Consider the following 14,095-nt stretch of genomic DNA (forward strand, 5'->3'; position numbering starts at 1 on the left):
CTGGCGATCTCACCGATCCTCCTAGTGTGGCTCCGCCTTCATCTTCTACTCGTGAAGGCTAACTGAAGTTGCATACAACTCCAGTTTCTCAATGGTGACTACCTTCGTCAATATGTCCGTCGAATTTTGACTCCCAAAAATCTTTATTAAGTGTAACTTTTCGTCTTCAATCAACGAACGTATGAAATGGTATCGTACGTCAATGTGCTTCGTTCTGACATGATAAACTGGATTCTGAAAAGATGTATAGCGCTCTGGCTATCACAATAAAGAACTCCTCTCTATTGGTTCAGATCCAACTCTTCCAAGCACCCCTTCAATCAGATAATCTCTTTGCTTGCTTCGGTCACCGCGACATACTCAGCCTCGGTTGTAGATAAAGTTATAATCTTCTGCAGATGTGAGATCCAGCTCACTGCTGTCGACGCTAAGGTATAAACATACTCCATGGTGCTTCGTCTCGTATCATGATCACCGACGAAGTTCGCATCCATGTATCCCTGCAGCACCAGCTCCTTCCTCCTAAAACATAGTGGCTTGTTCGATGTCCCACTCAAGTACCGTAATATTCACTTCATGGTCTCCTAATGCTACTTCCGTGGATTGCTTGCAAACCTAATCACAATTCCCACTGCCTGGGTAATGTCCGGCCTCGTGCAAACCATCGCGTACATGAGACTCTTAATGGCTGAAGAATATGACACCCTGCTCATATGCTCTCTCTCTATTTGTTTTAGGAGATTGCTCCTCAGATAACTTGAATTGGCTTCCAAGGGGTGTGCTAATAACCTTAGCATTCTGCATATTGAATCTCTGAAGTACATTCTCGATATATTCAGTTTGGCTCAACCTCAACGTCTCTTCAGCTTCATCCCTACTGATTCACATCCCTAGAATCTGCTTTGTTGCACTCAGATCCTTCATTACAAACTCCTTTGCCAGCTGCTTCTTCAAACTGTTTATCTCCTCTAAACACGGTCCTGCTACTAACATACCATCAACATATAATAACAATATAATAAAACTAGACTCGAACCTATTGAAATAGCAGCAATGATCCGAATTGTATCTTCTGTAGCCATTGTTTTGCATGAAGTTATTAAACTTCTTGTATTACTGTCTCGGAGGCTGTTTCAAAACATATAAGCTCCTCTTAAGCTCGCACACCATCTCTTTCTTTTCTTCTTCAATGAAGCCAACATGTTGCTTCATGTAAATTTTTTTATCCAAGTCATCATGAAGAAAGGCAGTCTTCACATTAACTGCTCAAGAAAGAGGCCTTCTGCAGCCACCAAGCTCAACACCATCGTGATGGTTGTGAGCTTTACAACAGGGGAAATATCTCTGTATAGTCCACTCCTTCCCGCTGTTGGAACCCCTTTAGAACTAATATGGTCTTAAACCTCTTGCTTCCATCACTCTTTTGCTTGATCCGGTAGACCCATTTGTTATGCAAGACCTTTTTCTGTGCATGTAGCTGGGCTAATTCCCATGTCTCATTAGTGAGTAGAGAATCCACCTCCTCCTGCATCACATGCTCCCACTGTTAAGATTCACTCACTTGCATAGCCTCCTCATGGCACTCCGGTTCATCGCTATCTGTTAATAATAAGTAATCAAGAGATGAAAGATATCTAAGATTCGGTTTGGGTACTCTGGATGACCTCCTAAGCTCCACACCCTGGGTAGTTGCTTCTGTACCTGGAGTCTCCTCTATTCTTCGGTCAGAACAAACGTCATTATCCCTATCTGAAAGTTCCTCTAAATCCATATATCTGGATCCACCTGCATCCGAAGTGCTGCTCTCACTATTTTGGCTATCGTTGGTATTTTTCCTGTCCTTATACATCACCTCCTCATTGAATATGACGTCTCGACTCCTGATGATCTTCCTGTTCTTCTCATCCTAAAGACGATACCCGAACTCATCAATATCGTATCCAATGAATGTGTACTTCTGTGACTTAGCCTCTAGCTTGTCCCTGATATTGTCACTAATATGAACATAAGCTACGTAACCAAATACCCACAAGTGTGAGAGATTTATCTTTTTTCCACTCCAAACCTCCTCTGGAATTCTAAAATCCAATGGAACTGATGACCCATGATTAATAAGGTAAGCCGTCGTATGCACCGCATTCGTCCAAAAATATCTTAAGCAGACCTGCATGTAATCGCATGCTCTGGCACGCTCTGTCAAGATTTTGTTCATCCTCTCCGCAATGCCATTCTGCTACGGCGTCCCTGGAGTAGTCCTCTCTAAGTGAATATCATTCGTAGTACAGAACCTCTTGAACTCCTCTAGCTCGTATTCTCCACCATTTTCTGATCTCAGACACTTCACCTTCAGATCTGTCTCGTTCTTCACAATGGCCTTCCACTTCTTGAAGACTTTGAACACCTCTGGCTTGTGCTTCATGAAGTAAATCCACACCATCCTCGAGTGATCGTCGATAAAGATGACATAGTATATCGAACCGCCAAAATAAGACACACTGGTTGGACCCCATATATCTGTATGAATCAACTCTACCTTCTGAGTCTTAGGTGATCTTTCACCCTTCTAAAAACTAATCCTATTCTGCTTTCCAAAGATGTAGTCTTCACAAACCCCGACTTTTACGGAGTCGATCCCGGTTAGCTTTTCCTGTGAATGTAAGATCGTCATCCCCTTCTCGCTCATGTGCCTTAGCCTGTTATGCCACAGATTTGTACTCTCTTTACCAGCTGTAATTGTGAGGGTGTCACTCACATGTGTGGTGAGGTAGAGAATCCCTAATTTGTTGCCTCGGGCAACTATCATCCTACCGTTGAAGATTCTTCATGAATTCCTTGTGAATATCGAAACATAGCCTTTTGCTCCAAGCTGTCCCACCAAAACAAGATTTTACTTCAGTTTTGGTAAATGTCTCACGTTCTTCAAGTTTCACTTAGAGCCCTTCATCTGAATCTGCACATCACCATTTTCAACAATATTACAGGGCTCATTGTCCCCCAAATATACTTTTCCAAAGTTCCCTACTATATAATTCTGAAGAAACTTCTTATTAGCAGTGACGTGAAAAAAGGCTCCTGTGTCGATGACCCAAGAATCCTAATCGCTATCTATAGTAAGGATCAAAACGTCCTGCACGATATGAGCCTCCTGCTCACCTGTATCTTTCTTTGGACTTTTGCAAACTGAAAACATATGACCCTCCTGATCGCAGTTCCAACATTTTTCTTTGATAGGCCTAACCTTCGAGTTTGACCTCTTCTTCACTAATTTCGACCGATTTCTGTTCTGGTTCTCTTTCTTCTGGCTTCTGTCTCTCTGTTCGAAGTTTAGAACTGAATCCGAACCTTCTGATTCAGACGCTTTTCTTCTAACCTTATCGGATAGAATCATACTGACCACCTCACTCAACTTTAACTTTTTCTTCCCCGCCGAATGTTGATTGCCGTCACACAACCTACTCAACTATCCGGCAACTACGATAGTAATAAAAGGATCTGCACTTCGTCATCGAACATGATGTCTACGGAGATAAACTGATCAACAATCATGTTAAACTAGCTGAGGTGCATCATGAAGGACCGTCCTTTTTCCACCTTGAGGTTGAAAAGAGTTTTTACCAGATGCACATTGTTTGTTGCAGACGGTTGCTCGTATATCTTCTCGAGCGCTTCCATAAGCCCTATTATCGTCTTCTCCTTCAAGATATTGTAGGCTACTATCTTGGCGAGCGATAACCGGATTTGTCCTAGAGCCTTCCTATCTAGTATCTCCCGGTCATTGTTTGACTCCTCTTTCTTCTGTCCCTTATCCTTACCCATCAACGGGCAATATAAATCTTTTTGGTATAGATAGTCCTCCATCTGCGTCTTTTAGTAGGCGAAGTTTGAACCGTCAAACTTCTCGATCTTAGATTTGATTTCCTCTGCCATGACTTTCTCACAAATTGCTGAACGAAGCTCTGATAATAGTTGTTGGGGAATTCAAAACAATCAAATCGAGCCATTGCCCTTCCGGACCTTGTTAGAAAGTTGAGAAAGAAAGAAATTCACCATAAATCAAAGATAAAAACTTGCAGAAATAAAAACAAGTGAGAACACACAAATTTAACGAGGTTCGGTAACGTGCTTACGTCCTCGGGAGCCACACCACACAATCCCTTTGATTAATTAAAGAAGGAATACAAACACTCAAACAAGGGATAATCTCTCTGAGGTTCTCTCTTTCTTTTCTCTCTTTCTGATGATTTTTCACGTTCTTCTTAGCCCTAGAAAACATATAAATATATGTATGAATCCCAACCCAAACAGAATTCACAACAGATTAGGAAACTGCCAGCTCGACTCATGGTCGACCGTCGAACCAGTCACGGTTGACCGGATAAATGATAAAACCCAAAACGCCTACAGGGTAGCTTCGGTCGACTGCAGAACCCATCGCACACCGCGGTCGACCACACTGCAGTTTTCCTGTTTCATTCGTTTTGTTTCATCTTCTTGATTTCAGCTTCAGCTTCAGCTTTGGGTCTACACTTAGACTAACATTTTCTCCCTCTTATATATGTATGGGGATGTAATGGAGCCGAACCTGGATGGACAATAATTAGCTTATCCTACTACATGAGCGAAGAAGAGTTTGCGCTAATCCTCAGTTCCATTGAGTTCATTGCATCACCATTTCCTTTCTCTTTATCAATATAATGTGCTAACCGGTGAGTGAACCTTTAAGCACAATGCTTTCAAATATTGTCTAATGAGAGAGATAGACTCCAGGATATTTTTTTGTGATTATTTTTACCCTTAGATGAACTCACTACTTACACCCAGGGGCAACATCTGTCAAAATTTACCAAGGGTAAAACAGCCAAAAAATTGTATCGAAGGGGTCTATCTGCAACAATAATGATATGGTAGTGAGTGCAAAACAACGGCATTACAAGATGTTTACCCACAACTAACCCAAAATTAAGATATATGCAACTTTCCACTTTTCTCAACAAAAAAGTCTGATACAATATTGTTCGTGCAGAAAAAAAAACTTTTATTTTAATAGATAAAACCCTAATCAATCCCAAGATTATTCATGCCAAACTATTGAGATAATTAAGAAGATGCGGAACCGTACCTGAATGTATGGGGTATGATGTGATTCTTGAGTTTTGAGATGTAGATCTTCCAAATCTTATACGTATATATCCTCCTTAGAGAAGCCCTAATCCTTCTGAAGATGAGAAATCAGAAAGAGATTCTACGTAGAGATTTGGGGTGTCACAATCTTATTTATTCATAATTATCAATTCAACCCATCATAGGAGGCCCATACATCTAATTATGCATTAAAAGCTCAAACCCTAAATTAGACCATTTTATTGGGCTAACCTTGATTGATAGCACATAATGCATATTTATTTAATATATTGGCCCATATATTGGATTTAAATCCAACAAATATAACACACACTCGTACACTCACAAATACAGATAATCTACTTTAAAAAACACAATCCATCCCTAAATGAGGCCGAGCTTCTCATGGTGTTGAAGCTGAAGAGAGCTCCACACTAACATTTGTACCCTGTGCCTTCCCCTTACTCATTAGCCCTTTCAACATTGGCTTAACCTTCTCGGAAATCTTCACAATCATCAAAAACAACAACCTATAAACAACCACCATACCAAATAATATACCAAGATCTACCCATTTTGAATACCCCATCTCCACCTGCCAATAATCCCTCAGTATCACCTCACCACTAATAGTAGCACTGCCCCCAACTTGGTTATTAGGAAAAGTTAGACCAATGAACTCATTCTTGTAAAACCCTTGATTTGCATATTTATGGAATGCAATGTAGTACATTGGATATCTCCATACTGGCTTTGGGAGGTCATTTGGCAACCGAAAGAATCCTCCGTTGAGCATCATGACTCCTTGGATGCCTGCGCCTGTTATTATGCCCATGAGGAAATCAGGGACTATGCTTGCGACAATCATCATTAGGCTCTCTACGAGCATCATGCACATGAATAATACGAGGATGAAGTAGAGGAAGTGATCAAATTGTCTTTGGAGGCCAACTAGATAGTAAGCTATGGCTCCGGGGATTATGGATATCAGGGCTAAGTATGGAGTGGAGGAGACAATACTGCTTATCGCGAAAGTTGTGACTCCATAGTGCCCGTTTAGTCTTTCTCTACCAAAGATCTACATTTGATGATAAAAGAAGATATTTAGATATAGATTGCATTTGACGATGAAAGAAGATATTTAGATATAAATTGCATAACAGTCAAAGAGGTTAAGCGCAAATAAACCCCTGGTAGCTTCTTGGTTTGGAACTCAGTACTCTTGTAATTTCATTGTCACAGATTAACTACTGGGTTAAGTTTTTTGGGATTTTTTTAACTCTCAGATAGACTCACTAATTTCACCCACTGTCAATATCTGCTAAAATTAAACCCAGGAGATCTATCTGCAGCAATGAAACTATAGAATTAATAAGTGCAAGACAACAGTACTAGAGTGGGTCTATGCTCAATTTAACCCTATTTAAAGCTTAACAGATCCTATCATTCTAAAATAATTGGTAACCAAAAATTTGCGAATAATCAGACGATTTGTTTTCAGAAGATTTGTTCATTTGACTAGGAAATATACTCGGTGACTATGGTTGAGGAATTTGCATTATCGGTCAAGGCCTCTCATCATAAGAAGTCTAGGGAATAGAAACCACCTTTTCACTTATATTGAATAAATGCAACGAGAAAAGAACTAACCTTCATGTCTTCCACAAAAGAAGGAAACCCGCCAATCGCCATGAAAGTGAGAAATGCAGCCACAAACATCAGCATAGAGCCTCTAGCCTGAAAATATTTGGTACAATTTTAATCGGATGACAATAATCTACAGAGTTATTCAATTTAAGATTTATTATACAAACCTGAATTGATCCATAGCTATGACCAATGTCATGGTAAATTGTTCCAACACAAAGACAGAGTGCTATGTAAATTGCTAAGCGCAGCCAATAGTAACCAAGGTCTCTATGCATATTAACAAATGATCTTCTTGTGAGGACAATGGATTGGGTTAAGGGGCTAGCTTGATTTCCTTTTTTCACAAGACCTCCTCCCTACAAAAAATAACGATACGGAAATATATTTTTAAATTCTAGAAGAAGTAATTCTGATGGTTATAGCCTATAATGTAACTAAAATCTACGAATTACCATTTGCTGTATCTCCGCTATTTGCTGCCTCACAACCTGTGAATTAACTGAAGCTCTATAAGACTTCACAAGGGTTTCAATTGCTTCAGCAGTAGTTATCGTTTTAGCATCAGGGCCTTCTTCCATATCCTTGAGAAAATAATAAAATGGACATGAGATTCAGACAAGTCCAATAATTTTATCAAAATTGAAAGAAAAAAATGTTACGAACCTTGTCAAAATCCTTGTTAATTGTCTTGAGGTAATGATCAGAAGGGTTCGTCAGGGATGGACATGGGAAACCATTCGATGCGAAGAACTGAAAAAAGAGGAATGAAATTTGATGCATTTTGTTCTAGTAACTCAGAAAATTGTGCATATGTGCAAAGATATCAGATAAGACATGTAAGAGAGAAACTGCTCGATTATTCTTTTCATGGATATTTTTGGATTAAAGTCCTTCAGAGTGCCTAAGCGAGCCAGATACATTATATAAATGATCTCAGATGTTATTTTTGCACCTTCATCCCCATTTTCCATATTTTCTACAGATATATGTGCACACAGATAAGGTTACCTCTTGTATGTTTTGCACCTTCACTTATATCATGGAAGAATTGTTAATCACAGAGAATATTATCATGATATCATCCATGTTGCATATGATTCTAATTTCTAAAGCCTTTTATGTCTTACATATTGACTAACTATTTTAGCCCATTGTATTAATTCAATGTCCCAGGCTCCCAGCTGCAAGTATTTTTGGATGTGCAGGTAGTTCAAATATAGTGTCTGTTCAGAATGTAACTTTTACTGGATATAAAACCATCACTTGAATGCTGAAAATGACAGGGATTAGAGTCATTAATACGTATCACATGGTCTACCTAATAACTACTTCAATAAATTCAATTTAATCCATGTCATATTATCATGTATACAAGTAGGTCACAATATCTTCGTCACTTTTAACACAAAGAAATTTGTTTCTGTAGGGATTCAGTAAGATTTTGAAGTAGGTATTCAGTATAATTTTGAAGAAAAACCACTTCCAAGTTGTACATTTAAATGTCTATGTCATCACATATTTTGTCATTTAAGCTTGGAATCATTCATCAGTATTGCCTTTCTATCAGTAGCTCCTATGGGCTGAAAGGATAAAGAAGAGGAGAAATAAAAATAAAATAAAATAATAAAACGAAAAAATAAAAAAATATAGAAAAAAAGCTAAATTAAAGTAGGCCACATGACTGGAATCTAGAGGACCTGGATAAGTTACCTATTGTGTGTTAACCAATAGAGCAGGTAGGATAGCAACATTCAAACTTCTTTGCTTAAAAGAAAGAGAGCTTAAACTAAGTCAAACTAGTTTTTCTTAAGAACTTCAATCTGGTATCAGAAGCCAGGGGAAAATTGGCCACACAAATCTGCAGTGACCTCCCAAGATTGGCTTATAATTACTAGATTTAGTGAAGAACTATGTAAAATTAATATTAGATGGATCCATTATCTACAAAGTAGTTCATTCACATTACAACGTAAACCTTTTGCATGTAATCTTGACAGTCTATTAGGGACTTCAGGTTAGTAGCTAAACAGCATGCATATGGTTTCGTGCCAAGGACAAACCACCTTTAATAAAATAAATATTTAGCCTTGATCTTATATAACTAGTATCTTTGAATTGTTACAAGGATCTGAAGAAAGTTTCTCCAATTACCAACTAGACATAAAAAATTAAGAAAAAGCAAGTACTAGCAATTGCCAAAATTGTGCTAACTAACACAAGGAAAAAAGGAATACTATACCTACCTTTGTTTATACATATTCAACTACCCTATATCTATATATGGCACAAGATTTTGAAAAGTTAGTGTTCTCAATATAGCTATGGAACTATAAGTAACCCATAATTCAACCAGATAGATTATGTTGCAGGTTAATTTTCTTCTGTTTTGTTTTATTTAGTACCAAATGTCTTGTTCAGAGGGACTTGGTACTGATGATTGTTTCATTACCTTCAATTCTCTCGACTTCTCAGTGACATAAAATATCAAATTTACTATCTTCGAGTAAGAATAGAACATATCATATTTTTTATGTTGTTTCTTGTAGTGATAAGACAGGTAATGTCAATCTTAGTCATAAACATCTCATTATGTGTCACCGACTTGTGACGTTACAGTCAAATAAGTAGAGCAAATCTTCTCAAGTTTCATACAAAACTTGAAAAGATTACTAAAGGGCCATAATCTCCACTTTGAAATCTCAGTCTTTCCTGACTAAATCAAAACGAAGGAAACCTCTCCAACAACTCAAATAATTCGAGTTCATTGTGTCTACAAAGTAATTCTAAAGTAATTTACAAACGAAAATGCAATGAACCTTATATCCTGCATGGCTGATCTAAAGTTGACGTTTTTTTTAAATAAAAAAACATCAACTTTAGATTTTAAAAAGGTGCCACATATTAATGTAGTTTCCCTCCAAAATGAACCTGGTAATTGCAGTTTTCTTAAGGGGAAAAAAAAACTTTTTACTGGGCAAACAATTCCAAGTGCATAAAAGCATGTAATTACATTTATCTAAGTGTACATATCATTGAAGGCGCATATCGATGTCTACTAGGTCAACTGTAACTAACCGAAACAAAACAAACACGTAGATTCTATTTAGTAATTAATGTCTTATCCAGAGAGACTTTGTATCGGGGATTGTTATCATCAAGTTTCATTTTAGTTCTCTGATGTTTCATTGTCTATTAAATTCATGCCTTTAATTACTTGCTTTACTTAAATAAATAAATAAATTACTTATGGTACAAGTTTCACGCTCAGACTACCAATTTCTTAGTCCTTTATGTCTTTTCTTGTTAATTTACAAACGTCTCTTTCTGGTTATATCAGAGGAATTGAATGTGAGTTGTGAGCTTGCACTCACATGCAAATAACTTATAATCAAATCTTACAGAATTAATTTCTCATACGAGACTTAAATAGGCCAACAAAATCTCCACTTCGAAATCTTTGTCTTACCTGACTAAATCAAAACAAAGAAAATGTCTCCAGCAACTCAAAGATTTAGATACGGCACATAAAAATTTGAGTTCCTTGTATCTACCAATAAAATGCAAAATATTTTACAAACCAAAATGCAAAGCACCTATATGCTGTCAAGACTATTAGAGGGCAACAACTTGCATCAGAATTTGATGCCACCACTGATAACAGTGATGGGGTCGGAAAAGCAACTGACATTGAGGGGGAGTGATATTTTTTTAGCTTATCGTCCTGTATCCTTGGGTTTTTTTCGTTCAATCGGAGTCTGTTTTGACTTTTACTTGATTATATTTGCAATTAACCCTTCTTTTAATTGTTATTTTGTTCAGTCTTGGATTCTTATTCATGGCCTCCAACATTATTGTTTTCACTTCTATAACCTTGTGAGGCTTAGAGACATTCAGATTTTGGAGCTGGAGATGTTTCATTAAACCGTTAGTCCGTTACTAATGAAACGTGAAGAGTTTATATTCAAGAATACTAATGAAGATACTGATGACACTAAACATCCATAATTCCAGTTAAAAAAATGTGCCACGTGGAAGTATCCCCTTGATGCACAAAAAGCATATATGCAATTTCCCCCAAAACAGAACTTATAATTGCACTAACCTCACTTGTGGAAGAAGTTGGTCCAAAATAGACAGTCTTCCCATAAGCAAGAAGGCATAGTCCGCTGAACAAATCAAAAACCTCACCGCTCGGCTGATGGATGGAGGCAACCACCGTCATCCCCTCTCGGCGTGCCAGCTTTGCGATCCGACTTACAACGTGGTACGATGCAGCACTGTCTAAACCGCTCGTTGGTTCGTCAAGAAATAATAGCTTTGGCCGAGTCAAGATCTCAGCACATATGCTCACCTGTTTGATGACGAGAGCGAAATAAGTTACCTTTCCAGATCAAAATGCTCTTAGAATACTATGAAGCCTCGATGAAATACAGATCAGATAAGCTAATTATCATTATACTTATTTATTGATCACGAATATGAACTCAAATAGGAATATGATTCGACAAGTAAAACTTATATCCGTATTCATCAAGATTGGAGACATACACAAATCAGATGAGAGAGAATACTTTTTTTTTTAAATTTAATATGTGATAAAAACTATACATATATTCAAATTAGAGTTCAAAAGCATGTTTGACACACATAGAAACTCAAGGTAGATTGACCTCTTGATCATCAAAATCATCAGCAGTTATATAATCGATATACATATATTCAAGTACATGCATTCTTGTATCCTATCAAAAGAATTACACTCATATTCATGTTCATGGACGATCAGATATCCTTCTGTGTTTCCTAAGATGCAAATAAATTAACAGATATATACGAGATATCTACATCCATTTGCATATCTGCATGTAGGAAACTTACCCGCCTCTTTTGCCCGCCACTGATGCCTGATATTCTTGTGTTCTTGGCTGAAACAAGCCCCATTTCTCGAATTGTATCCTCTGCTCTGGCGATTTTCTCTGATTTCGACAGGGTTGACGGGAGTTGAAGCTCAGCCGAGTAGTAGACCGCTTCTTGGACAGTGAGTGTCGTCATAAGCACGTCATCTTGTGTAACATAAGCGGAGGTTCCAAAAGAAAGTGACTGTTTCTGGCCGTTGATCAGAATGTCTCCCGTTTGTCTTAGATTTGATCCTAATCTTCCTGCATTCCATCATCATAACGTTATTATTTTTTAATGAACATTATTGAACTTTAATATGTATATACATTACTAGTGACTTAGTCATAAGAAATTAGCATCTTATTAAGGTTAAAGTAGGCTCAACTACCATCCAATCGTAGAAAAATATGCTACCTATATCTCTTGTTTCATCTTATTGATTTATTTCTTCATGGGTATCTCCCAAGTTTGACAATTAAGGTACCACGTAGCAAATTTGTGTAAGAAATCTTTATCGTGGCATTTGACTGTAACTAATTTTAAAATATAAATATTCATAAAATAAATAAATAAAACATTAAATTATGATAAGAACATGTCTGAACGCTGAAAACTGTGAACGGTTTAGTACGATCTCAAAGGAAGTTCCTTGCACAACTCAACAGAACTTTATTAAATCAAGCATGTTGTAGAAATTAAATTTCAAGAATATTGATTCTTCTACTTTTTTTAATTTTGTTAGTTCCTAACTGTAACAATCAACGTGTGAGTCTCCATATTTTATAAATGTCAACTGTAGTTGCAAACCCTCTAAGTCTGCATTTTGTCCCAAAAATAAAAAAAATAAAAAAATGGAATCCTGATTTCTTCAAACCCAAAACACATCAAATTAAAAAAATTTCCAAAAAAAAAAAAAAAAACAAACACCTTTCACACAACAAAAATACCTAATACTCAAGCTTTTGTGCGCTTAAAAAATTCTTGCTAGAAAACAATGAACAATTTTTTTAAGAGATGAAGTGTAAAGATTGCCTATAATTTAGTAAGATAGGGAGAATATTGACTACTCAATCTAAGAAGTACATTTAACACATATTATGCTTTCAAACTTAAATGTATTTTTTTTACAGGAAGCACTTGCATTCAGAAAAAGAAAAAAGGGCTTCACATCCTCTCTATTATTAAAAATGATTGAGAGATTATTATTTTTAATCACAATGTCTACTATTTGAAAGCAAATGGGTGCTGGTTTGTTCCTTCCACGGTCTTGACACGACACACGCATCCACGCCTTTACAATCTAGATTCTAGATCATCAATATACTCACATCATAGTTGATTGTTTGAATGTGTCGCATCGGCCACGCACCAGTCATCACTGTACAGAGACACACAGTCTCCCATGAGTTGTAAATCATTACAAACTTTAGCACTCCTTATATGCTCTCTCTATATAACACTGATTTCCACTCAAAACGAATTAGAACTGTCTCTAACAACAGTTTTTCCTTTTTTTTTTCTTTTTCCCCCTTCTTTTTCTCGAAGAACCAAACGATAGATAGTTGTCTGACTAGAACTAGTGAATCCAAATCCAAATCCAAAAAAAGGTGGGGGGAAAAAATTTACCTGCCAATGCGTCGAGAAGAGTAGACTTCCCACACCCAGATGGACCCATAATAGCCAAAACCTCACCGGGCCTAGCGAAGCCATTGAGCCCACAAAGGATCGGAACTCTCCCATCCTCACTACCATCGGAAGCCCAAGCCCAAAGGTCCTCCCACGTCATCGAAACCCCTGCGCGACCCCCTCCGTTAACGTGCTCCACTCTCCCCATCTCGAGCTCCACAGGATCCTCGCCGTCCACGTGTCCCCCTCTGCCCCGGTGGTGGAGCATCGGGGGAGGAGACGGGCTGTTGCTGAACGGAAAGGGGCTCTGGTCTCCTGCAGCCCAATCACGCAGCGGCCTGCTCGGGCTCGGGCTCGGGCTCCATCTGGGGACTGCTGGAGTTGTGGACATTGGAGTTACCTTCGGTTGGTTTAAGAGAGCAAGAAGACGTACGGGAGATCGAGAAGTGGGATTTTTGCCAACGGAATTTATGAAGGATGTAATTTAAAATGGGGATGGTGGTCGGCCTTAAATAGAAGAGCTAATGCCGCCAGTCGTTGTCTCGGTTACTCTCTAAATAACAGAAAACCCCCCTAACTTTGTACAAATACCAAATAACCTCTCTCATGACTTTCAAAATATAATGAACTCACCTCTTAAGTTTAGGGTTATCTTAAGTTTGCACGTTATCAGAAAACCGTCCTAACAAGCTAAATACTAGAAAACCATAATTTCCGCACGGGTGAGTAAAATCAAGCATTTTGTTAGTGAAGATTGCAGATAACGTTGCCAGAGGGATTTTCTGACGAAATCTCAAAC

General features: G+C 37.9%; 1 protein-coding gene across 1 annotated transcript; it reads right to left on the bottom strand.

Annotated features, from left to right (window-relative positions):
• LOC109832767 (ABC transporter G family member 11-like) lies at positions 5,197 to 13,755 on the bottom strand. The gene is made up of 8 exons (XM_020400179.1): positions 13,297 to 13,755; positions 11,650 to 11,930; positions 10,874 to 11,122; positions 7,435 to 7,521; positions 7,224 to 7,352; positions 6,936 to 7,127; positions 6,772 to 6,858; positions 5,197 to 6,199 (listed from the first exon to the last, which is right to left on the bottom strand). Exons 1-8 carry the CDS (start codon positions 13,685 to 13,687, stop codon positions 5,525 to 5,527), a joined length of 2,091 nt encoding a protein of 696 aa, XP_020255768.1. The 5' UTR covers positions 13,688 to 13,755; the 3' UTR covers positions 5,197 to 5,524.

Source organism: Asparagus officinalis, chromosome 3 (genome assembly GCF_001876935.1).
Source record: "Asparagus officinalis chromosome 3, Aspof.V1, whole genome shotgun sequence".
Taxonomy (NCBI): Eukaryota; Viridiplantae; Streptophyta; class Magnoliopsida; order Asparagales; family Asparagaceae; genus Asparagus; species Asparagus officinalis.